Source organism: Dunckerocampus dactyliophorus, chromosome 2 (assembly GCF_027744805.1).
Source record: "Dunckerocampus dactyliophorus isolate RoL2022-P2 chromosome 2, RoL_Ddac_1.1, whole genome shotgun sequence".
Classification (NCBI taxonomy): domain Eukaryota; kingdom Metazoa; phylum Chordata; class Actinopteri; order Syngnathiformes; family Syngnathidae; genus Dunckerocampus; species Dunckerocampus dactyliophorus.
In genome coordinates, this window is record NC_072820.1 from 32,620,882 (window position 1) to 32,648,337 (window position 27,456).

The 27,456-nt window shown below is 40.2% G+C and overlaps 1 protein-coding gene across 3 annotated transcripts in view; it reads left to right on the plus strand.

Moving 5' to 3' along the window:
• The window catches only part of LOC129177554 (SH3 and cysteine-rich domain-containing protein 2-like), a 45,798-nt gene extending 23,554 nt beyond the window's left edge, over window positions 1-22,244 (plus strand). The window contains exons 4-11 of one of the 3 annotated variants that reach the window (XM_054768797.1): window positions 8,901-8,985; window positions 9,069-9,181; window positions 15,392-15,455; window positions 15,628-15,683; window positions 15,759-15,847; window positions 17,831-17,882; window positions 18,813-18,950; window positions 22,131-22,244. In XM_054768797.1, coding sequence (XP_054624772.1) covers window positions 8,901-8,985; window positions 9,069-9,181; window positions 15,392-15,455; window positions 15,628-15,683; window positions 15,759-15,847; window positions 17,831-17,882; window positions 18,813-18,950; window positions 22,131-22,145 — 612 coding nt within the window. In that variant the 3' untranslated portion in view covers window positions 22,146-22,244. Of the gene's footprint in view, window positions 1-8,900; window positions 8,986-9,068; window positions 9,182-15,391; window positions 15,456-15,627; window positions 15,684-15,758; window positions 15,848-17,830; window positions 17,883-18,812; window positions 18,951-19,789; window positions 21,967-22,130 lie in introns of those variants that run through there. The other 2 variants (XM_054768795.1, XM_054768796.1) reach the window with 2 other exon arrangements.
• The last annotated feature ends 5,212 nt before the right edge of the window (window positions 22,245-27,456 follow it).

Here is a 27,456-nt window from a genome sequence, read left to right on the forward strand (position 1 = left end):
CATTTCTGGACTATAGAGTGCACCAGTATATAAGCCGCACCCACTAAATTAAAGCCCCGATCTCACTAAGCACGAATCAGCATGAATCAGGCAGAACCAGCCGGAATGAAAAAGTGTCAAAATTCACGCCACATCCGGTAGAGGATCTGAAATTCATAAGCTTGGCTCCTTTTTTCCTTGGCGGCATGATGTGATATGAATTGGTGACACGCCCCTAGTGAGGGACATTTCAGTGGGCTTGTTGGGTTTGAGCACCTCTTTTCAGCATCTCTGCACTGTCCACACGGGCGTCCGATGGTGGAGTTACCTTGGCTCCCTTTATCCTTTGTATATGAAGAGTTGTGATTAAGGTGACACTTCATAGTGACTTTTCAGCAGCAGCTGGCAGCGTTTTTTTTTTTTTAATGCTATGTGAATGTTTAGAATGCTGTTGGAATATCGCAAGAATATTTAGAATGCAGTCTGAGTTCAGTTCGAAAACCTTTCAAATGCCGTTCGCTATTTTTCCACATTGAATCCACCTCGAATGTTTTTAGCATGCTCAAACATTTGGGACGGCCACAAGAATAGACCCTAATATTTGGAATGCAGTCAGACTTTTTAGACTGCACCTCGAATATCCCAGAATAAACCACAAATTTTCATTCCGAAGGCATTCCGGGTCAATATATTTTATTGTTTGTTTTTAAGGCTTTGAATGGGCTGGCCCCTCAGTACATCTCGGACCTCATCCAAATTTACACTCCAGCGCGCACTTTGAGGTCCGAAGGCCAGCTCCAACTGGTGGTGCCTAAGACCAGACTTAAGACCAAGGGAGACCGGGCCTTTTCTGTAGTCGGCCCAAAGCTGTGGAACACTCTCCCCCCTCATGTAAAAACGGCCCCCACAATTGAAAGCTTTAAGTCTCGTCTTAAAACCCACTTTTATTCTCTGGCTTTTAACTCGACGTGAGTCGTGTGGTCCTCCTGTGTCTTTTATTATTTTTTTAGTTTTTATTGGTTCTATTTATTTTAGTTTTTAAATTAAATTTACTTATTTATTTTTTACCTACTTCTTGGACTTTTGGCTTTTATTATTTCGATTTCTTGTTTTAAATATTTTATTGTAGTACGTTTCTTTGTTTCTATTTGATCTTTTCGTTTTTATTGTCGGAATTTTTACTTATTTACATTTACATTCCTTTATTTACTTATTATTTATGGGTTTGCTAGTCTGTGCAGCACTTTGGAAACAGTGTTTATAAAATGTGCTATATAAATAAAGTGGATTGGATTGGATATAAGCCCCAGTTGTCCACTTCATAACATGAGATATTTAGTATGTAGAAAGATTTTTCACAGAAAGATTTTTTAAAACTTTAAATTAAATAAATCCTTTTTTTCCAAGCAGTGCCGAACAGTACGTGTAATACGGTAGGTTAAACAGTAGCCTACCAGAAAAGTCATTCATCGCTGTCCTTGTCCTCTTCCTGGGAACTAAAACCACTAAGGTCGTGCTCTTCGGAACCAACCAGCCCCACAGTTCTCTCTCAAGACACACTGCCGGTCTCTCTCCCTCTTAATTAACCTTTATTTAACCAGATAAAAACCCGTTGAGATCAGGATCCCTTTCACAAGGGTGACCTAGCCAAGAGGTCAGCAGCACGTTGTCGCTCCCAGCGCCATCCCCGCCACGAGGCAAATCAGCCCCCGAGCCTGTGATCTTCTCCCCAGCACACAGCGGTCGAGTCCCCCGAAACCCGCTGGCAACAGTGGACCTCCCAACACCGCTCCACACTGCCAAGATCCGAGCAAAAGCCGCTAGATCAATTGCCTTCAACCTGAAAGCCGCAACACATGCACATATCCATGCGTTTTCCATGACAAGACAAGCACTGTGCCCATGGTGCCCATGGTACCCATGGTGCCCATGGTGCCACGCTTTGATTAAATAAGCTTTTCTTCTTCCTTCTTTTTTTTGAACATGTGGAACTGTGAATTGTACTATGTGATGTATTCCAATATAACTTGTTGGCATGTTTCAAAATAAATGATACCATTACTATTATTATTTTGCTTTGTCACTCATAACACAAAGCTAAGGTATCGATATTTTGTTCAGATATCTTAGCATATATCAACCTACATTGGATTGGTTTTAACATCTTTAAGCTTGAAAATGTACACTGCAAAAACTTGCAAGAAGCCCAAATTATATTATAATGAGACAACTTTTTTTATTTCAAGCAAAAAATTCTGCAAATGGGGAAAGCAAATTTTGCTTGTCTCAAATATTCATAACTAGAATATTTTTCTTGTAACTTTTAAGACTATAATGAGTCCTACAATAAGCAAGTTAAGTATCGTAAGTAAGCCAAATGCTCTTATAAGATTCCTAAATTGAGATAAGACAAATTTTAAAGTCTCCAATTAAGCTATCATGCATATTGTTAGAATATGGAAGGAAGCCAGAGTACACAGAGAATACCCACGGGGGCAGTGCGAGGGTTCCGCAAACCGGGGTACCCGATTGTGGGGCCAACATACTAACCACTGGGCCACTTTACAGGAAAGATCTCTTCTTGTCGGCATGTTAGTTGGTTACTCCTTCACCGGTCTGAGCTTTATTTGAATTATAAGGATGGAACTTTTTTATTTAAAAAGAAAAAGTGTGATTGTATCTAAAATTCACTTAATTTAGGAAAACCTACTGTCATAAACAATATCAGAATTATTTTTTGGCATGATTTGCATGTAAATTCACTCATTTTTAGATTTATATACTAAATAAAAAGAGAATGATATTTTCTTGAATCAAGTTGATCATTTCACACATTTACAAAGATTTTATAACTAGATTTAATCTAATAAATCCTGGTACGCTCTATGAAATTTGCTGTGCAACCTTCACATTGGACCAAAATCATCAAATCTTTAAGAAATGGTTGCTTAAAATGGGATTTTTTTACTATATTGAAAATTTGTTTTTGCAGCGTAGATATATTTTCTGTGCGTGAGTCCATTCATAAATTTTGAAAGTTTAGAAAGCAGGTTTTGTTCTTAATTTAAGACAAATATATATCAATCTGGTGTTGAAAAATAATTAATAAAAGCAATCAATAATGTTGATATTCGAAAAAGAACTCATTTCTGGCAAAAAGATATCTTCATAAGAATTGGCTAGCTATACTTTCTTAATGTAAGATTATTTTTCTCAAGTGAAAATTGCTAGACAAGAATTTTTTTCTTTTTAGAAAAAAAATAAGAAATGGTTCCCAGTCTTAAAATGGCATGTTTTTACTTGCTTGAAATGTAGTTTTTGCAGTGTATCCGTCTGCATGCATCCCACACTGGAAAAAAAGTTTGGACACCACTGCTTTAGATTGTATTTTTCTGTTTTTGTACACATCGTCCTCAGCTACATGTATGTCAGTGATGTGTAGAACGTAGGGGAGGAGACAACGGCTTCTAGTTGAATTTGTTTCCTGTTTAAACAAGCTAAAGTATGTCTGGTGCGTTGCTGTAATGGTAATCCCACTCACCGCACATGCATATTTTTGCATAGTAATGAGTGTAGATTAACGCAGAATGCTTAAACAGCATTTGGATGCTGTAATTGTCTCCCAAGCAGTTTGGCCTTTTGAGTCCCGGTAATGTTCTTAGCCTCAAAGCCCTTTATCCTGTACAAAGAGGATCAAGTCCCCTTTCAGACCACCGGAGACAAAAAGCCAAGCATAAATGGCTTGCTTGCATGGGGTTCTGCAAAGACAATTAAGACACAGCGACTTGAGTCACAGGTTAGGCAAAGGTGTGACACTCCCTTGCGTACGGTGGAGGTGTGTCTGACACTGATACATTTCCAACAGCCTCCTCTCACATGCATCACTCTGCCTCTCTCCACTCTGCTGGTAGGAAAAATCAATATCTGCCTCGACCAGCTGGACTGGATTAATTCAGTGTGAAATTCAGTGTGTTAGAGGCGAGCTCATCCTTGAGAAACACGGCGCGGAAAGCTGCTGTCGCTGTCCCTTTTGGATGGGACGCGCGGTCATCAATGCACGAGTTCAACGTTTTAGATGAGATCAGGAAATGTGTGTTTTTTTGTTGTTTTTTTTTAATGAAAATATAACAAGAAGTAAAAGCTAATGGTACCTGGTGTATGCTCACTTTCACTGGTGGAGCTCACAACTGTGGTGTTCATTAGTTACAATGATTCCCAAACATAATGCACACTGAGAGATGATCAGGTGTCCCGCCAGGAATTATGCCGTTTCTCTAAATTGGTATAAAAATGATTTATTTACAGAAAAAAATATATCTTTGTTCATCTGTACAGTATATGCCAGCGACATATAGTGATGGGCAGAACAATTAATGCTCTATGTCTATGACAGGGGTCGGGAACCTTTTTGGCTAAGACAGCCATGAAAGGCACATTTTTAAAAATCTCTCTCTCTCTCTCTCTCTCTCTCTCTCTCTCTCTCTCTCTCTCTCTCTCTCTCTCTCTCTCTATATATATATATATATATATATATATATATATATAATATTTTGTTAACACTCGGTACAACTAAATGAGTGCATTTTTAGTCAAGACCAACAATTTTAGAATATAGTAAGTGTCTGCATTTATTTTTTTTAATAATGTTGTTATAATGAAGCTAATCAATAAATAAAATACGTCTTACCATGAATGTGATTTCTGGTGCTGCATTGTTTTGCTGATGGCTTTGTAGTCAGGTTGATACGTGGTAAGGTTAAGCTCTATGCAGGCGTTGAGGCTTCCATCCGTTAAACGTGATCATAGGTTGGTCTTGATGTTTTTTAGATGTGAGAAGGACTGCTCACAAGCATACGTAGAGTCAAACATGGTCAATACGGCACTACTCACAGTGTGTGGTTCAGGATAAGTTAAGATCTGATAAGTTTATTCGTCACATCAAGCATGAATGTTTTGGCAAATTCTCCATCTGTGAATGGCTTTCCGTTCCTCACTATTGCTAAAGAACCGGCAAAGCTGGCCGAAGACCAGTCAGCTTGTCGCCTCAATGCACGGAGTTGCTGCTGACTAGCTTGCATTCTGGACAGTAACTCTTGGCATGCCTTCTTCCGACTGTCCCCCGCTGGATACTTAGATGCAAATGGAGCATGGTGTGTGTCGAAGTGCTGCTTTATATTTGACCGTTTCATCTATGAAATTTTATCACTGCATATTTGACACACCACCAAACCTGCTGTCTCCATGAAGATTAATTCCTTTATCCGTTCATGCTGAAATGTACGGTACTCCTCATCTTTCTTTCTTTTCACCACCTTGTTCATCAAAAGTGTTTGCGCTACCTACAGAATTAGCTAGGCGGGAAGTTTACTTCTTGACCTCTCAATGACCCGGTAGGCTAACACATCAGCCAATTATAATCGTGTTTTGGCGTCTCACCCGGAAACTATCGGAAGGACAGTTGGCATTCGCATTGTGGTAGAAAATGGATAGACAGATTAAAATGCTTTATAATATTTTATATTTTGAATATTTTTGCTCTAGAAGTACTAAGTACTACTACTAAGTGCTGTTTTACATGTGTCTTTACATAACAACGCATCAACATAAATGATTAGTAGTAGTAGCTACAACTGCTGTCATTATTTTAACTTATACTGTAATTTTTAGTTTTTGTTTCAATTTGTTTCAACAGTTAAAAGGGTCATGCTTAGGTCATGCATGCCAAGTTATAAGCATTTCAAAATGTACCTGTATTGTTTTGTGACTCAGTTAAATAGAAAAAAGTCAGTTTGTCCAGTTCTATATTTTGTCATTGTAGTTTTCTTAAGAGTAATGTTATAATACCGTCTCCTCTCGTTCTCGATGCAATACTGTGCATCGTCTCGTCTTGTGATATGAGTGACACCCTAGAAATGACACTTTTGATATGATATCGGCATCGGTAATGAAGTGCTGGATGATATCTGTATGTCGGATATTGGTAAGAAAGCGTGTTGTGACTTGAGTTGCGGAATTAGCCACAATACATACTGCATTGACAGCTGCATTTGATTGATTTATTATTTATTTAGAAAGATTTCAGTTATTTTTTGTTATTGATTTTAAATAGAAGCTGTATGTTCCACTTTCAACGTGTTATATTATATGGTTTAAAAATGACTTTTTTCTCTTATAAATGAAGATATTTCAAAGTAACACATTTTAGAGCTGTAATGACAATACTGTGAGACTGTCAAACTGATATTTTTGCCCAAGGTTATCATACCATCAGGCTCTCGTACTGGCCCATGCCTATTCAGAACAAAGTGGGACACGTTTTATTTTTAGAAGACAAAACAAATTTGTCTCCATGTCCAAAAATAGGACTTGTGTTCTTTTTAGTGAAACATACTTTCTCCTGCTAAATAAAAATCCCACACATCTTCTCCAGTGGACAGGATGGCATTTTTAGTCATGTTTAATCAGGCATCAAAGAGGACAGGACAATAGACCATACAGTCATGTCTTAATGTGTCCTCTTGGACCATCTGGCCACTTGATGACACTTTTGGCATCAGTGTTAAAGACATGAATCTTATTTAGGACCCATCATCTTATTTATTTTATTATTATTTTTTTTACAGTATTTGTCTCCCTCCTCCCTCCCTTCCCTTTGCCTTTATCCGTCGTCGTCGATCACCTAGATAGTAACCTTGTAAGCCCCTAAAGGATGACAGGGTGACTATTTATGGCTGGGTGATTTATGCCTACAGTATACCTTTGCTGGTAGTTGGTTGTATATAGTAACACCTGGAGACTGTTAGAATGGACTCAATATACACGATACAGCAGAACCCGCTTAAGTCAGTCCAGCTTATGTCAACAACTTGTCTATGTGGGCCAACTCCACAAGTACCGGTCCACTGTGTTCTCCTTATTACTTAAAAAGTGCCCGATTAAGTCAACAAGGACACACATGGTCGGCCGCTTTTGCCGACATAACTTGCCGACATTACCATTGGGATATTTTTTTTGTTACAGTGGTGGAAACGGGCTTCCATACCTAGATTCTAGAGCAGGGGTCGGGAACCTTTTTGGCTAAGAGAGCCATAAAAGCCACATATTTTAAAATGGATTTCCTTGAGAGCCATATAATATTTTTTAACATTGAATACAAGTAAATGTGGGCATTTTTAAGGAGGACCTCTAAAGTTATTCTTTTTATTAACATTGTTACACTGAAGCAATCCAATAATAAATACTTCTTACCATTAATGCGACTTCTGGTGCTGCGTGCTTTTGCACCGTACTCCGTATCTTTTTCTTTTTCCAGAATTAGCGATCTGACTATTTGATTTAAGGAAGGGAAGTTCATGCGAATAGGCTACCGCGAATAGGCTACCGCATTATCCAGTGATAATCGAATTTTGGTGTTTGACCCGGAAAATATTGGAAGGACAGCTGGCACTGGCTCTGGCCACCCGCATTGTGGTAGAAAATGGATTGATGGACTAAAATGCATAACAAAGTTTTATATTTTGAGTGTTATTTTTAACACTGTGATTTCTGTAATGTACAATAAAAGGTCAGCGAACAAAAAACCAAAAATACATTTTTATCGTGTTAAGACATGTTTGAGAGCCAGATGTAGGCATCAAAAGAGCCACATCTGGCTCCCGAGCCATAGGTTCCCTACCCCTGTTCTAGAGTGTCTCTCTGCTGTAATTTACAGCGTGAGTGCGTTGAATGTCCAATATGAACAATAAAATAACAATAATAGAAAAAAAACGGAGAGTGAAACAGAGACGTCTGCCACGGAGGGCGCCATCTTGTAATACCTAAAGGTGTGTACCAGATTGTGTGGTGATTCATCTAAACTAAAGTGACAATGGGTGTTTTGTAGAGCAGCAGTGAGCTGTGTGAGTGAAATCAATCCAATTTATGGGGGTCAAACTTTGGGGTTTATTCACAGTGCTTGAAAAATAATGCATGGGCAAATCCAATTTATGGGGGTCAAACTTTGGGGTTTATTCACAGTGCTTGAAAAATAATGCATGGGCAACTCAGCAGGGGTGCATGTCGTGACATAACAGTCATGACTCAAATCCAGCCACAGCAAAGTGGAAGAATACATGACAGCTAGAGCTAAAGGGATAGTGTGGATTTTTTGACATGAAGTTGTATGACATCCCCATCAGCAGTGTAGTGCATCAACATTGACTTACCCCCACTTGGTCTCCTAAGTCCAGTTCTGGTCAGATTTCTGTGATGAAGAATGTAGTTCCACTTAGTTTCTGGGGACAATTAAGTAAAGACTCGGGCTTCTCAAATCAATATCCGTTCAAAAGAGTAATACATTTGCATCACAAAAATGCCTTCTCAAAAAAATCAGACCTCACAAAACGCTTGGCGTTATATATCTGTCTCCCGCCATATTCCTGCGCACTGTTGCCTCTGCTTTCATGTGTATGTGACAAAGACGCTCGCATCTACTTCTGCGACGGAGCGCCACGGCCATCTTGTTTACGTATGTGTTCCACAGCGGAAGAAGATGCGAGTGTCGCTGTTATTGGACTACAATGCTGATGAGGATGTCATACAACTTCATGTAAAAAATCTGAACTATCCCTTTTAAGGTTAAAATTCTTTGTGCATGTTGCTTATGAGTAATATGTTACTGTGTTACTCTTGTGTTACTTTTATGGTGATTTTTGATGCACTCATGATACAGTACTTTTGGTCAAAAATGTAGATAAACGGCAACTTCCCCACTTGGTAGGGCAGGTACACCTAATTGTTAATTTGCTTCCAGATGTCCTGTGGCATACACTGTGGTCATCCGCATCCATTCTTTTAACACTACTTTTAACGAACTTTCCCTTTCCGTTTCCCTCCTATCCTGCCTGCCTGTTGTCGCTCTTTCTTCACTGCACTCTCTTTAGACGGGAGCCTTTAAAAGGAACTTCAGCTCACCTCTACTAACCACTGACTCACTGGGCGTGGTCAGGGAGGCTCCTGATGTGCAGGGTGAGTGGAGTTGGGATGACTAACCAGCATGTGTCTGTGTCTTCATGTCTGCTCAATGGCAAATGTTGCCTTATCTGCTTTAGAGGCCGACAACGTCAATGTGGACCCCATCTATGAAGCGCTGCGCTATGGGACGTCGCTAGCTCAGATGAGCCGTTCCAGCTTCGGAAGCATCTCGGAGTCGCCCTGTGACGAGGTATGGAAGCACTTTCAAAAGTAATCACAAACACCATGGACATGTTGCACTTAAGATGCTATATATTGCCATGAAAATACACGAAATGGCACAATAGCGAATCATCTTTCATAGCATTCATTGTTTTATTTAAGTACAGTAATCAGATTTTTTGACATTTTGCTTTTCACTTAGAAAATGAAAGAAATTGACAAACTGTTCCAGGGTAGAGCTGTGGCCATTATAATAGCTGAATTAACTGTACAGGAAACATTTTAACATTCTTAATTGTCACACAGTTGTAATTAGAAGTCAACCGCTGTATATTAAGAATAATAACTAGTGTATTTGCCCCTTCAATTGAACAAACATGGTTGCAGCTGTTCATGAGGGCCATATTGTATTCCAATAATAACTATTTCCAGTTCTATGGTCCACTAATAAATATTTCCAGTTCTATGGTTGTCATATTTTTTCTCTTGGCCAGATATGGTACCCCAAAGGGGAGGCATAAAAAAAAAGATGCTTTAGCTGAGCAGTCCAGCGAGGGTCACATACTGAAAGGATGCTAGGGCCACTTGATGATTATGTAAAGCAACATATGTACTGTAATTTCCGGTGTAAGACACATCTGTGTTTAAGCAGCACCCACTAAATTTAGAGAGAAAAACAGATTTAAACATATACACTAAGTCCCCAACTTAAAAAACATCCGACTAGCGAATATTCGGAGATACGAACACAAGCCGACTGGTCTATATTTTCATGTATTTTGCCTTATAAGTCCATATTTATTTGTATTTAAGTCCATATTTCACATGCTTGACCAGTAGAGGGCACTGTGACACTGCTAATGGGACCAACAGGCGATGAAGTCCAGGCGGAGGAGACGTGAAGAAAAGCTAAGTTGTAGCTGTACCACGCAACCCAGCACAGCTTGTGATTAAAGTTTATGAAGAGTAAATAGGCCTGCTTAATTCTACACCACCAACAGAACACTACCGCTTTTAGAAGAGTCTAACGACGACGACGATTTGTCCTTTTTTCAATATCTCCGCCTCTACCACTACGAGTATGCTCGACCACTCCTCTTCAAAGGTAAATAACATTTATCATTACGTATTATTACATCATTTTTATTATTGTTTTTTTCATTAATTATCCTCGTTTAATATTACTACCACATCCAAACTCATATTTACTCATACGCATATACTGTATTTGTATACACGTACATGTAGTACTTAAGAACAATTCGACTAGCGAACGGTCGTCTGGAACCAATTGTGTTCGTTAGTTGGGGACTTAGTGTATAAGCCGCACCAAACTATAAGTCACACGTGTCCATGTCATAAAATGGCATACTGTAGCACACACAAGTCAGTGAGGTCCAGGCAGCTCTTTATTTGACAGGAGCCAATGATGAGCTATGAGAAAACTCACAACGAGCTTGGAAATCGCAGGAGGTCATTACTGAATGTAACAGTCTGACTCACGGTGTCATCTCGCAACGAACGCTAAAATCATCACACAACAACTTCACACTCAAAGGGTAGCTAAGAAATACACAAGTATCAATATGAGCTGTTTGAGCTGCATGAGCATTCCTGTGTTGTGTGCAGTTATCTGTTCCACCCCGCCCCCAGTGTTGTCCCATGGGCTAGACTTGTGTATCACAGACATACATGATGTGCGCATTTCTGATCACTTCCCAGTGCTGTTCACTATTTCGCTGCACTGTGCTGTGGACAAGCCTTTTGTTCCAGGACGCAGCAGGCCGCCCGACGCAGTCACAATTTTTTGCTGCTTTTAATCACTCTGGATTGCTTAACTTTTGTTCCGAGAGTGTTATGAACTTGGTTGATAATTTTAACTCAACTTGTACTGATATCCTGGACTTGATTCCGCCCCTAAGGATTAAGCACGCTAAAGTTGCGTCCGAGCGGTGGCTGAATTAAGGCGAGAATGCAGACGCGCTGAGCGATGTTGGAAAGATAGGTTGCATGTGTCCTTGCATATACAGTAGACGCCCCTACAACATAAATAATCCGTTCCAAGAACCTTTATGTTATATGGATTTTATATTATACGAAGCGTAAAATTCATGTAAATAGCTTAATCCGTTTCAAGATCTTCCCAAACTCACACCTTTGGGCCTTCAAAATATTCAAAGTCCACCAAATATGCGTCTGTGTAGGCTCTCAGTCGTACAGGAGTTGTCCATCGAGGAAAAGGCTTCTTGAGACGTCATCTGTACTTCTGTGAAGAAAGTGTCGGACGTTTCGCTCCTCATCCGAAGAGCTTCGTCAGCGAACTAATAAGTGCTGGTAGCTTAGGCCTTAAATACAGTAAGAGTGGGCGGAATTGGTGTGCCAACGCCCTCCTCCTATTGGTTCCTTACACTAAGCCTGGGTGGAGTAGTGGTATAATCCTATCCTGCTATTAACACCGCCGATAAAAGGGAAGTGTCGCTCCCTGAATTGGGTATGAACGACTCTGATACTGGCTCGTTAGCATCTATTGTTCTGGCTCGGCCCTGGCTCCCCTCATTTGCAAGACTAAGAGCTGTGGGTTTTGGTCTCAGTAACCTGCTGAACACAGGGTCCAAATTAAACCTCAAACCACCATTCCGATTCAATGATGGGTTCTGTTGTTTGACAAAAATAGCTTCCTTTACTCCTCTTTCAAACCATCTGTTTTCTTTGGCCAAAATCTTTACCTCGCTGTCCTCAAAAGAGTGATTGGTAGCTTTAAGGTGTAGATGTACTGCTGATTGAGGACCACTAGAATTGTCCCTGCGATGTTGATAAAGCCTTTTTTGGAGCAATTGCTTAGTTTCCCCAATGTAGTGCTCTTTGCATTCCTCATCTTTACAGTGGATGGAATAGACCACATTGCTTTGTTTCTGGTTTGGAGCCTTGTCTTTAGGATGCACTAATTTTTGTCTCAGGGTATTTACTGGTTTGACCAAATATGGTGGGAAAATATAACAAAACAGCATAAACATAGTAGAGTAACATTCCAATATAAAATAAGGTAAATAAGGTATAATGGTCGATGGGGAACGGCCGTATAGTCTAGCAACATCACTTAATTTCATACCACTGTCGTGCTTCTGGATCCTTTCCTGCTTTGTTTCGATCGACAACTTTTCCCTTTTTTTTCTTCTTACTTACACTTGGTTTAGGGCCCATGACTCCGGTAATTTTAACACAAAGAAAAGTAAACAAATTAAAAAGAGATTTCAATGCGTGCGAACTAGTTTAAGGGCGACTATGATGAGGAACAGAGCAGCATGTCTCTCATGAACACACCGACGCGCTGGATTAGTCAGCCAATGAGATGAGAGCGTAGGCGGTGCCCCGATAATCAGCCAATCAGAGCATGAAGCGTCAGAATTTCTGCATAACTTCCTGTTTCGGTTCGATCGACAACTTTTCCCTTTTTTCTTACCACTTATACTTGGTTTAGGGCCCATGACTACGGTAATTTTAACACAAATAGCTCTTCAAGCTTCTGTGACCAGTTCCTGGTGTTTCAGTCTTAATATCTCCTGCTGTTGACCCCTGTGTTCCTCCTGTATGTTAATCTGTTTTGAAGCATTTGGGCCTGTTTCTTTGAAGGAATTATCGCAGGTGGTTCATGATCTGAAACGGATTGTATCCCACCTAATCTGCTAAAAGATGTTTTTATTACCATTGGGCCTTATATTCTCAGGCTAATTCATGCCTCTCTTGCTTCAGGTTCTGTCCCTCCATGTTTTAAACAGGCTATAGTGCAGCCACTCATTAAAAAGCACAATTTGGACCCCAGTACTCTGTCCAATTACAGGCCAGTCTCTAAGCTCCCCTTTCTTTCTAAGGTGTTAGAGAAAGTAGTATACTGTCAGTTACAGGCTTACCTTAACACCAATGACATTTCTGAAAAAATTCAATCAGGTTTTAAATTGCAGCATACAACTGCTCTTTTAAGGGTTTTTAACGATCTTCTTTTAACTACAGATTCTGGCAGCTGGGCCGCCCTTTTATTGTTATATTTAACGGCAGCCTTTGATACAGTGGACCATAATATTCTCCTGTCACCTATATGTAGGTCTTAAAGAAACTGTGGTTTCAGTCCTATTTATGTGGAAGGTCATTTTCTGTCACTATGGGCCACTTTAAGTCAAAAGTGGCTAGTCTTGATTGTGATGTACCTCAAGGCTCCATTTTGGGCCCAGCCTTGTTTGCACTGTATATGTTGCCCTTGGGGTCAGTTATTTCTAAATACAATGTTACATTTCATTGTTTTGCAGATGATCTGCAAATCTATCTGCCTTTGAAATCCGGTACAGACTACTTTTCTGCTCTGTTGAACTACAGTATCTTAAGGATATTAAGCAGTGGATGTGTTTCAACTTCCTTAAGATTATTTGTATTTGTACTTTATTTATCCCACAGCGGGGAAATTCACTTGTTACAGCAGCAAGCAAGATACGCAAGTAAAGAATACAGTGTAAAGAATACATATTGACTACAACATGGTTCAGGTGGTGCAGGTGTTGTAGAGTGTTAGAGTGTAGAGTTAATGAGGAAAAAAACAGAAATTCTTATTTTTGGCAATCCAGCTCTTTCAGATGGTGTGGACAGTGCACATGGCCCATTATCTTCATTCTGTCAACCATATGTAAGAAACCTTGGTGTGCTTTTAGTTGGTTCTTTTAAACTGTGTAAACAAGTGAATGCTGTGGTCCAGTCTTGTTTTTCCCACGAGACAATTAGCAAAGGTAAAACCTTACTTTCCTGCTGATGTCTTTGAGCATGTTAATTTTTTATTGCGTGCTGCATGGACTACTGTAATTCCTTGTATTGTGGTTTGGATCAGTCATCCATACATCGTCTCCATCTGGTTCAAAATGCAGCTGCATATAGCTGCAGATCATATACTGTAACTCCAATCCTGGCCTCTTTACACTGGTTACCTGTTTCTTACAGGATCCAGTTCCAAATTCTTGTTTTGGTTTTTAAATCGCTGAATGGTCTGGCTCCCTCGTACTTATCTGACTTACTGACCGTTTATGTTCCCGCCAGAACTATGCGGTCCAGCTCACAGCTCCTTTTAACCATTCCCAGATCTAAACTTAAATCTCGGGGTGATAGGGCCTTCTCTGTCGCTGGTCAGAGACTTTGGAATGTCCTGCCCCTAAACATTAGATCTGCACATTATCATCATATCACTGGAGCATTTTAAATCTTTATTGAAATCTTACTTTTATGGACTGGCTTTTAACACAGGTTAACCTGGGCAAGGTTTTTATTGTTTTTTTATAGTGTTTTTTTAATTGTTTTTATTGTTTTTACTGTTTTATTGGTGTCATTAATTTGGCCCATTGTTTTTACCTTTCGGTTGGACAATCGATTATTATTTTGAGTGTTAAATTGCTGTGTGATGAGTTTAGCGTTCTTTGTAAGATGACACCGTAAGTCTGTTATATTGAGTAATGACCTCCTGCGATTTCCGATGGGCGAGCTGGTTGTAAGTTCCCTTATAGCTCGTGATTGGCTCCTGCCAAAGAAAGAGCTACCGTTTCCTCACTGACTTGCGAGCGGCACAATATTTAAACAATTAGTAGTAGTTCTGAAGTATAGGAGATGTCACAAGATTAGAACATGGTCATAGGCCCATCCTATTTGCTCATTACTTGGTCCCACTTAGTGTAATATTTAGAAAACATGGCATCTCCAACCACTTTTATGCAAATGACTGCCAAATTTACTTACCACTTATAAAATATGACCCCTTCTTGAGTGCTTAAGCGACATCAAGGTCTGGTCGGCTCAAAATGTCTTACAGCTCAAAGAGGGGTATATTTTGAAAACCATGCATCATGTTTTTTAACTGTTGCACAAGTGTAAAAAGAAGAAAAACTTCTGTATTTTCAAAACAGTTACGTCGCTCCTTGACTTTGCTAAACATGCAAAGAGAGGTTATTGTTATTGTCAACTTATTAGCCATATTGTACTGAGTAACCAGGACAGAGAGATGTGTGTACCGCTTTCCTATGTCACAGAAATTTCAATTTTTAGTTCTGTGGTCCTCATCACAAAAAAGCCAAACAACAACAGATGCTTTGGTTGTTAACAAAGTTGAAGTCTTGCAGTGTTTGCTGACTGATGAAATTCACAGTAAAACAAGTTCCACACATACTGTATGTACATTCTTGGCAATGTGACTGATAAGTCTTGTTGATAGGCGGAAAAGCTGCCAGACAAACTAGGGAGTCAGCCCATCACTGAAGAGGAGCCCATTCCAGGAAGTAAGTACTTTTTCAACTTTGCTCTGAAGACAAGCACCTTTTAGATGTTTGTTATCTTGGTCTCAGAAGAGCAAATAGTGGTTGTTTTTAGATGACTCCTTCCTTTTTCTTTCCCACTGGTTTGCACATGACATTTCTCACCCTCTTCCTCTTTGTGCTCATGTCCCTGTAGTGCTCACCCCTCCTGAAAGCGAGAAGGCTGACTCAGAAGAGCGGGTCAGCCTGAAGGTGAGCAATCAGCTCTTCTTCTTCCAGCTTCTTTCTTTGTGCTTTGCTCCCTTTAAGACTAAATTGTGCTTGTAGACTCCGAAGCGTGTTGAGATCCACTCCATCCACACCTATGTGGCGCTCTACAAGTTCCTGCCTCAGGAGAAGAATGACTTGGAGCTACAGTAAGTGTCCTTTCTGTTGTGTGTACCCCACCATCTGCCACCTCAGCAATGTGACTGTAATAAGCCGCAGAGCCCCCCTCCCCGTAGGGAAAACAGCTGCTTTGAGTATTAGACTGCAAAAAGGAAAATATTATTAGCAGGTGAAGGAATCTGCTGAGTGTGTTTATGACACCCACAAGTGCAAGATGCGCTCCCTCCTCACTCAAATCTTCTTGTGACATTTACAAGAGTGAGCGATAAAATGGAGGTATTGAAACATCAAATCTTAATAAGTGGCTGATCATGCCTTGAAGGTACAATAAATACACCACAGACCTCTGCCAAGGCTGAAACAAGATGTCCGCCTCTTTCTTAGGTCTGACTTTTGTCAAGAAGATTCATAGATGGACTGCGAATTTACGACAAATGCTTCTTATTTTCACCCAAAATATAAAATAATGTATTTAATATTATATTTATGTATTTATTCTTATTGTATGTATTTTAATTATTTGTATTTAATTCTATATTTTATATTTAATTAATTATGTTTAATGATTATTTTATTATTATATGAATTATATTTATTTCTTATTAAAAGACTGCAAGATGTCGCATTAACAATTGCTTTTTTAGGCATATTTCATGTTCTAATTAATAGCTGATTGGAAAAAATAAAAAAAAACTGCTCAGAAAACACTAACTGGCATGTTAAATAGAGTGAATGTGATGGAAGGTGCTAAGATCGTTAATGCTAACTGGAAGCCAGCAGTTAGCGTAGCTTTGCGCCCTGACTGTGACCGCAAGCAACATGTTAAGATGCAAACGTGAAGGCCTTTTTATTGTTCTAACTTAACAAACACATGAAAAAAGATATAATAATTAGGGCTGTCAAAAAAAGCGTGTTAACGGCGGTAGCTAATTTGTTTTATTAATTACATTCAAATTTTTTGCGTCATTAACCCATGTGCATCATGTCAAGCTACATTTCTCTGTTATGACGGCAGACAAAGCCACAATAGCGTCCCCAGAGAATCTGCCACGCTTTAATAACTTTATTCTGACCTGAACATATTAAGAGCAGTGCAATTCCAACACCATATACAGTATGTATCTCCAACTCACAAACACACCGTTCTAGTCTGCTCATCCTGGGAACGACACTTCCCCTTGTCACTAGAGACAGCGAGGTGCATTCACTGGCACTCCGAAAATCACAACACCATCTTTATTATGCGTGTATGCGTGGTCTAAGTAAACATAAAGACAATGAAAAACAGAAAGTGGACATTCTTATCGCTCACTAATGTAACTTTTAATGCAGATGTCCAATTTGCTGCATTTACGTATGCTCGGAAATCCCAGAGAATACATCTACACTCCAAATGTGAATTCAAATTCAGTTACGTGATGTCTTTGAATTCAGCCCTTCATGTCTCATAACAACACGGTTAAAGTGTGATTCAAATGTTCTGCTACAAGAGAGACTAAAGAAAAGAGCTTCAAAATGCAAAATTAAGAAATGGGAGTGAAACAAAAACATTTTTGAGTTTGAGAACATAAGGCAAATACATTTTCAGACGTGTACTATCTTTTAGCGTGATTTAAAATGTAATAAATGATATATAACTTTAATCCAATTGAATTAATACATACTAATATATATATATATATATATATATATATATATATATATATATATATATATATATAATTGTGTCCTGTCATTCATCTTTCTGTTCATAAAATACAGCAAAAATGGGCATATTTGACACATCGTGGCAAATGGTGATTAATCATTATTAATGAATTTGAAAACTGTGATTAGATTGTTATTAAGGGTGAAAAGTATTGTTTTGTTTAGTATTGTTTTTATCATTTGACAACCCTAATAATATTATATAAAAAATAATAATAATATAAATACAATTATTTACTGTATTAAATGTATTTAAAGGAACACTAGGTGCTTCTTCTCATGGCTTCTCTTACACTGTCTTCCAGGCCTGGCAATAGAGTCAAAGTCACAGACGACTCCAATGAGGACTGGTGGAAGGTGAGGTCATTTTTCTTTCTTTCTTTTTTTTTTATTTCCGCTGTTCTGGTTTACCTTTTGTGAACAAAATGTTATTGTTGCACTTGTGCAATCAGTCAGCCTCCTCCAGTCATCGAAGACCAGTCGGAGACTTTGAGAGCTGCTGGTTGGTGCTCTTGAAGGTCAATGGATGTGGGTGTTCGCGCAGCTAGTTAGCGTGGATGGCGTCAAGTGTTTCATAAGACGTCTGTCAGGGAGATCGTCAGTTACCATAGTTCCCATTTGTAATAAATTAGCTAATTAATGCTTGCATGGCGTGAACATGCCTTTGCTTTGTTGGGTTGCTCTCTGAAGGCTGCTTCAGAGTGCTTTTGTTCTTGTTCTGTTATGAAAGCTGTTTTTTTTTATAGTTAATTATGATTTGTTTATTCAAACCTGCATCATTAATCAGACAGAGACAAATGCACATATAACAGCACAGTGAAGCACAAAGTACGCCTTGGAGGCCATTTGCGACCCGCAGCTTGTTCTAGCATATTTTAGAAATGAAATTAAACATGGCTCGAGTTATGAAGGAGGATTTGGGCTGCACAGAAACACCCCCATAATGGAAATTGTTCAAGTCCCAGAAAAATGGCTGACTACATGTGTGTTCCTTGATGAGTTTAGTATGTTCCTATCATATTTTGTCACTCTCCAGGGAGGTGCTGATGAGCAGGTTTTGGCCAAGATTTTCACACAAATCTGACATGTAGGGTTCTGTTTATTGTTATTTTTGAATTGCTGACAATATCTTGACTTACTCTGGATTAGTTTTAGAATAAGAATAACAAAGTAGTCCCCACAACCTTTATTTTTCCCTTGTTGGAAAACATTTGGATAACCCTGACATAGGATGTGCATGTAGACTAATTTGTTTGTGTGTGTGTGTGTGTCTGTGGTGTTTTTTAGGGGAAAAGCCGAAACAAAGTGGGATATTTCCCAGCCAACTTTGTGCAGCGGGTGCGCCCTGGTGAAAGTGTGTGGAAGGTCATGTCAGGTTTCCACGGCAACCGAGACAAAGGCCAGATGACGGTGAAAGAGGCCCAGGTGAACACATAAAAAGCTCACACACACACACGCAGAATGCATTAAAAAATGTATGCAAATTAATGCAAAAAATTGCTGAAATGACAAGAGGACTGTTTGGATTTTGATGCAGCTCACTTTTAACCAAAGTCCAAGAATCTCTCTCACGTTATGCCTCCTCCTGCACCATTCTGTCCCTGTTCTACCATCTCTTGTCCATTTTTACATCTTTTTTCCATTTGTACCCCAACCGCCCACGCACATACCACTCCCTCATGTTCTCACCATTCGCCCATTCTCCCACCATTCGCCCATGCTCTCATCCCTCGCCCATGCTCCCACCTTTCGCCCATGCTCCCATTCCTCACCCATGCCCCCATCATTTGCCCATACTCCCACCTTTCGCCCGTGCTCCCACCATTCGCCCATGTTCCCATTCCTCGCCCTTGCTCCCATCCCTCATCCATGCTCCCACCATTCGCCCGTGTTTCCTTCCCCCGTCCTTGCTCCCACCATTCTCCCGTGCTCTTACCATTCGCCCGTGCTCCCACCATTCGCCCTTGCTCCCATCCCTCATCCATGCTCCCACCATTCGCCCGTGTTTCCTTCCTCCGTCCTTGCTCCCACCATTCTCCCGTGCTCCTACCATTCTCCCGTGCTCTTACCATTCGCCCGTGCTCCCACCATTCGCCCGTGCTCCCATCCCTCGCCCATGTTCCCACCATTCGCCCATGCTCCGATCTTTCGCCCGTGCTCCAACCATTCGCCCATGTTCCCACCATTCGCCCATGCTCCCACCATTCGCCCATGCTCCGATCTTTCGCCCGTGCTCCCACCATTCGCCCATTATCCCTCTGCAGATCTGTGTAGGAAAAAACGAGGATACAGACGGCTTCCTGCGTTTGAGCAGCGGGAAGAAGCGAGGCTTGGTCCCTGCGAACATTCTGCTTGAAATATGACAGCTTTTCATTGCTATTTATATTCATAATAATAATGATAATGATACTTGACGGAGGATTCACAGGAATGTTTTCTCCCAATGGAAGTGGCTTAGCTTGATTTTTTTAAATTGCAGAATCCTAAAGCAGGAGGGAGGAGCTTTCTTTTGAGATACTCGTAGCGCAGCTCAAGTCGCTCACGTTGAAATGTAGCACCACTTTGAGGAGAATGCGCAGGAAATCTGGCTACCTCACCGTCTGGGGAAAAAAGTGCTATCAGGCTATGAAGCGTACAACTCTGAACCAACTGACTGTGTCTTTACTTTGCATAGTAGAAACAAAGCGATCGAGAAAGGTGGGCATTAAAAGCTTTGGATGGCCACTGTTGTTCAATCATTCATGTATTACGGGCTCATAATAATCACATACATATACACCTGTGCTTCCTGGTTCATCAAGAAAAATACAGAGACCCTTGTGATACCTCACACATACTGAGGTTCTTATGTATGGCACACTGCTCTCTAGTGATTTAGATGGTTTAATAGCACTGATGTCTTCACATTGACCATCAGTCTTCAGGCACAGATGCTACCTTTACACTTGTCCATAAAGTCGACACTTAGAATCTGCCTTATCAGCCGGTTATTTATATCGTCATATAATATCTGTTTGTGAGAATGTGAAGCTGTGCTGCTTTTCCTCCTTGAAAGTGCAGCACAGCAAAAACATAATCCCCAACTCAGTGTCAAAAAGGAGATGGCGGCTGTCAAACGTCCCCCTCTCTCTCTCACTCTCTCTCCATGGGGTGTGTACCAAATTGCGTCTGTCAAAATGCGCGGGACGAATGACGGACACCTCTTTTTTTTTTTAAGTATGAAATTCTGGGGCGCTTGTTCCTGCTTTATTCGATCAACATTGATTTACAGTATCTCACCAAAGTGAGTTACACATCTCACATTTCAGCAACCATTGACTGTATCCTCTCAAGGGACATGACTATCGACATGAAACTTGGATATACTTTAGAGTCAGTGTACAGCTTGTACAGCAGTACAGATTTACAGTCCTCTGAAAATAAGTCAACACACAGCCATTATCGTCTAAATAGCTGGCAACACAAGAGAGTGCCTCTTGTCTCAGGTGCTGCATGAGTGCTGCCGGCATTGGGGAGATGTGGTTCAATTAAGGAAACATGAATTTCAACATATACTGTGACACTGGCAACACAAGAGAGCACACCTCACAGTGTTGTGTCCAAAGTGTGAATATTTAATGTGAGCACCATTGTTTGGGCATGGGATTCACCAAAGCTGCACAGGTTGTCACTGGAATCCTCTTCCACTCCTCCATGATGACATGTTACAGGATGTTGCACTTCTCCCTCTTTCTTCCCTTCTCTTGATGAATTTGTTTCCCTTCAATGAACCGCAGCTCCCCAATTCCGGGAGCACTCTTGCAGTCCTAGACCATGACGCAACTACCACCATCTGTGACGGTAGCGTGTGTATCTTCCAACTCACTTGACAATAATGTGTGTGTGTTGGCCGAGTCATTTTCTGTGGAAATCTATCCTGCTATACAAACTGTACACTGAGTACTCTAAAAGTATATCAACTTCTATAGTATTGGCCCTTGAGTAGAAACTGTATACTGTAATCAAAGTGGTTGCTGAAATGTGAGGGGTGTACTCGCTTTTGTGAGATACTGTATCATCATCACATTGGAACAGATCAGGTGGTGTCAGCAATAAATGTAAATACAACATGACAGTATCTGTGTGCAGCCTTATGGTAATATGTGTTGACTAAGGGCATTAATATCTAAATGATATCAAACTATTGTTTACTCAATCGACAGTATATACTTACATTTAGCTGAAACACTATGCACACTCGATCTACAGTCGCTCACTTCTGTGTGTTGTAGCCACGTGTATGTCAGCAACATAACACAATGCTTGGCTCAGGATCACGTTTAGCAGGACTTACACCATTGTTTTCACTGTCTAGCCGCCACTTGGTATCAATAAAGTCCGACGAACCCTCAAGTACACGTGTCACGTCTTGTTTGTCACACGAGATTGATTGTCTTTTGTTGACGCATTTAAATCAAACACTGTGTCATTACTATAACACACACACTGCCAACAGAGCAGACATGGCACTATACTGTAAAGCTGAACCATTGCTATGAAATCTGATGTGCCGTGATCAACGTCTTTTCTTTGTCTTTACCACGACACTCACCGCCTGTCCAGCAGACATGGGATCTGTAAAGCTGAAGTTGAGTGCCAGGGATCCCACCCATCAGTGAGTGACAGATGATGTAATACAATATTGAATAATATATAGTATATTATTATTATTTGTCTGTGGATTTTTTTTGACATATATATATATATATACACACACATAGACATAGCCTGGTACTTTCTGCAGTTTACTAAATAAATGCCCCCAGCCACTTTATGAAGATGTACAGAATACAGTATATTATGATGTATTGTGTTTATTAAATGTAATGCAATTATTATTTGAGGAAAACTGTGTATGCAAAAACAAGAAGGGGGAGTGAGCCAAAAAGCATTTTTAAAAAGTAATTTATTGAAAACAACAATTAAACTGAAATAGGCTGTTCATCAGCTGATCAAAAGTTTAAGACCACAGGCTATAAAAGCCTAAATCTGCTCAAAATGTTCATTTTCTGTCAGGCATTCACACTGTCATGCCCTCCTGATGTTAAAGCTAAGAAGCTTTCTGTTTTTCAACATGGTTGGATTGTGGAGGTGCATAAGCAAGGCCTCTCGCAGCGTGCCATTGCTGCTGAGGTTGGGGGCAGTAAATCAGTCATTCTACATTTTTTGAAAGATCCTGAGCATTATGGAACAAAAAAGTCAACGGGTAGACACAAAAAAAATCACACCTGTTTTGCTGCTTCAGGACCTGGAAGACTTGCTGTGATAAATAGAACCATGAATTCTACTGTCTACCAAAAAATCCTGAAGGAGAATGTCTGGCCATCTGTTCGTGATCTCAAACTGAAATGAACTTGGGTTCTGCAGCAGGACAATGATCCAAAACACACCAACAAGTCCACCTGTTGCTGCTAAGCGTGGCCCAACCAGCTATTAGGTTTAGGGGGGCGATCACTTTTTCACACAGGGCCTTGTAGGGGCCTTCTATATGTTAACATATACGGCGCTTGGGTCTATAAGCTCATTGATTGACTTTTGATTGACATGCATCTGATAGTGGACCTTATTCATTATCAGTGCTGTCAAGCACACCTTCGGGTTGATGTGCTTATAGACAGGAAGTGAAGGTGATCTAATTAGCCTTTTTATTTTTAGCATCCGGCATCAAATGGTATCGTTCGTTGGAGAAGTGTAGAGCCTGGGAGGACTTGCTCGTTCATAACGAGCGTGAGTAATTTGATTAACTCCCAATAAAACTAATTGGCAGAGGAAAAGCTGCTGGCAGGCCGTACACAAAGCTGGCAGAGGTAGAGTGTGTGTGTGTGTGTGTGTGTGTGTGTGTGTGTGTGTTTACTATGTGCATGAACATTTCTCATATCATGACCCAATTCTGTTATCAATTTGGATCAAATGTGCTTTTGCTGTCAGTGGAGGAAGCTGGAAAGGTTTGCAAAGTGGCAAACCTTCAAATTGCTGACTCTATATTCTCATTTTTGCTGAGTCTTTGTTAATACAAGTGCTATTATTTGCTCTATTCCTGCATAAAAACTCTAAGTAACATACAATTAGTCTCTTTTCACACATTCACTGTAAGAATTAGTTAAAAGTACCTAGAAATTAAATTCAACTATGCCACACTGTCCTGTCATCCCGTGTTCATACTTCTTTTTTTTTAAAACAGCAGAATGGCGTTGACAGCAGCAACACGACAACAATGCAAATTGTGTACGAAAATGCGTGCCGAAAATAGCACTGATGATTACACGGGCGGGCTGAGGGGGGAGCCAGGCGCTGTCAGCACAGAGGAAAGCTTTTTTTTAATTTATTTATTTTTTGCAGCTTTGGCAGGCAAGAAAAACACAAACACAAAAGAGCCCTTGCAGCAAAGGCAGGGATATACATAATAATCTCTTATCCCACACGCACACTCTGTGCACTTGGGCAGATGTTATACAGCACGGTAAAAAAGTGCTTCTCTTCGGAGTTTGTGAAACGAGCATACCTGGTTCTATGAATTATTGAATAGAAGTAAACACCAGGCCCACACCAAAGTGTTGTTTACATGTGTAATGGTGAGCATTCCCAGTTATTTTGTTATTATGTTGCTTTGATCACACAACCAGTGTGAAGCAAGTTTTACACGCTAAGAAACAATTACAGGCGTACGGTGTACAGTTTTGTACTTACAAAACATGCACTTACGCAACATCACGTCTTGTCAAAGCATCTGCATGCTGGAAAATGTTGAGTGAATTGTGAGATAGCTCCCTGCTTGATTCACAGTTGCACCACTCTTTTCACTCTGAAGATAGTGCCATCAAAACACTTTGTATTTAAGTTACCATTAAAAAAAATGGACCATTTAAAGCAGAGAAAATATACTGTATATGCAGGGTCACAAATTCCGAACCATAAATAGGTGGGGATCTACTGTTTGACATTCTATTCTGACGACCTCACCTGAAATCAGTCCAGTATCTTCAATGCAAAGGTTTTCTGACCAGATATGCTTAGAACTCTTAATCAAAGTTTTCAAACAGGTGTTACAACTCCGTGTCCACACCAAAGGATTTATTATTTTGTGTTTTTTTAATATGTGTGTTTATGAAAATGTGTTCACGATCTGTCCAATGCATGCCAAAGTAACACAGGAAGCTGCGTTTTTTTTTTTTGGTTTGTTTGTTTTTTCATATTTACAAAATAGGATTTAGGGAAGGTTTAGTTTTTTTTTTATTATATATTCATATTTTTAATATATATACATACACAATATATACGTTATTTGTTCTGTTTATTTGATTATATTATTTTTAATGGTATAGGAATGCATTACATTTACAATACAAGAATACCGACCAAACATAAAATAACATTAAATAATGAAATTATAATAATTGAATAATTTAAATAAAAAAAAAATTGACCCAATCTCGTGTATCATCTCGTCTCGTGAACTGAGTGTCTCGTGACACCCCTAATTATTCTACAAAATTGTGACATCATCAATTTGCGGATTCTTACGAACACTTTGAGAGCATCGACATAAATCATAAAAAGGAAATAGTATACTAATATGTAAAAATACTGGTTAGTTTGGATGGGAAATTGCAAACAAAAAAACATAGGAAATACAGGAAGTCCTCGAGTTACGAACGAGTTCCGTTTCTACGCCGGTGACGTAACCCAAATTACCGCGTAAGTCGCATTTCTCCGTCGAAATTTACGTCAAAATACTTTGTATGAAAAAAACTAAAATACATTACAATAAAAAATAAGATGCTGTACTTACCATTACTGCTGAGAGGTGGACGGAGAAGAAGGAGGGGAGGTGAGAAATATTGCTGAGGAAGCATGTGCAGGTTCTACTGGCCTCTCCACCTTGGTGAAGTACTTGCAGATGTCCGTCTGGTAGGAAATCTTCCTCCTTTCCTCCCACATCGCGCGGCTTGGGGGCCATCTGAGGCCGGTGGCTAATTTGTCATAGCATCACTGCACAAACAAAATAAAATGAAAAAAAACAGCAAAAATTTTAAAAATAGAGCAAAAGGAACAATGAGAAAAAGCTGAAATGTTGATGCCAAGAAGCAATAATAACACAACGCTTTGTATATAAAGACAAAGCTTTAAATATGTAGCACTGTTTACTTTGCATACTTTATATATACTACATATATAATGTATTTATAAAGTTTGAAATATTTTTTTCCATTTTACTAGGCATATAAACGTGTGTGTGTGTATATATATTTATTAGGGATGCTCCGATCAGGGTTTTATGCTGCCGATTCCGACACTGATCATCCAGGACTGAAATCGACCGATACAGAGCACATTAATTAATTTTACATTTTTCAATTTATTTATAATGAGTGCTATTTACCAGGGGTGCAGTACAAAGGGGAAAAGTCAGGACAATTCCAAGGTCCCTTGACTGCAAAGGGACCCAAAAAATAGGTAATTACTAATAAAAGGAGTAATTAATTCATAAAGTGGGGGCAACGTGATTTTTTTCATGGGACCCAGAATTCCTGGCTGCTCCCCTGCTACTGGCTATATGATATGAAAAAAGGTGCCATAAAATCACCTTCATTTAGACAAAAACATATTCGACTTACTTTTTGAAGACAACATATATCACTGCACTCCCAGAGGATGACACGACTTCTTAAAGGAGACTTTGGATGTGAAAGTACGTTGGTGGAACTTCCAGGTACGTGAGAGAGCACGAGGCGAACTCTGTGTCTTCCACTGCTGAGAAAGGCTGCTCAGGTCATCCGATGAATTCAATTACTTTTCGGGTTATTACCTTCGCCTTCTGACTGTCACACACACACACACATATGCACAAGTATAAGCCACATGTGAGCCTTGAAAAGTCACCATACTCCGTCAAATGCTTTTTAACTCGCTATCCCCCCCAAGATAGTTTCCGTGGCATGTGTTGGTAGTTCAGTTCCACCTGGCAGACATGATTGGGGGGAAAGTGACAGGACGACGCTGCCAAAGACTTTAGGTAGGTCAGGGAAGAGATCTTGCGAATGTTCAAGGCCGAGACCAGGAATCTTGGTCTCAAAAAGGTTGTTGACCACTGCTCTACACTAATGACTGCGCCTCAGGGGACGCTTCTGTGAAACTCCTGAAGTTTGCAGATGACACGACAGTCATCGGTCGTGTCCGGGACCGCGAGGAGTCTGCATACAGACGGGAGGTGGATCAGCTGGTCGTCTGGTGTGGTCAGAACCATCTGGAGCTGAACCTGCTCAAGACTGTGGAGATGACTGTGGACGTCAACAACAAAAGGCGAAAGGCTTGTGAGAAAACACAACTGGCAGTCTTGGGAAGTAGCAACAAGTAAGGAACCGCACAGGTGAGGAGAACATTCCCTGTGACGACTCTGGGCTTAGAACCCAACTAATTGGAATTGCACACAGCTACACACAGTTCCACTGGGGAAAAGCGGGTGCATCTTACCACCAGCAGGAAGTGCAGCATTCCAAAATAAGAGCACAGGACAGGAAGTGATAATTTCAGTCCTGTGGAGCATGACAATTGTTATTATTAACATTGTTACACCGATTGAACTACATTACTGGTGTATTGACACCTTGCCACACCACACACGTTGCCACACCTAGCTTCTAGCCAGCTAGTGACTAGGTTCACCACACACTCGCCGGCAGCACGTCACAACTTGCTCACAACGCCTTCGGCGACTACCAAAGGGTAAAGCTACTGTATATATTGGAGCTACTGCTGTGTTTTAATTTTTGAGTTTGGAAAAGTTCATGCTTGGTGCATGCGTTCGTTTCTGTGTTGCTGTGTGAAATCAATGCGCCCCCGGAAGGAAGTTCCAGTAATGCGTTAAAGGACCAAAATACGGCAAAATACTGCA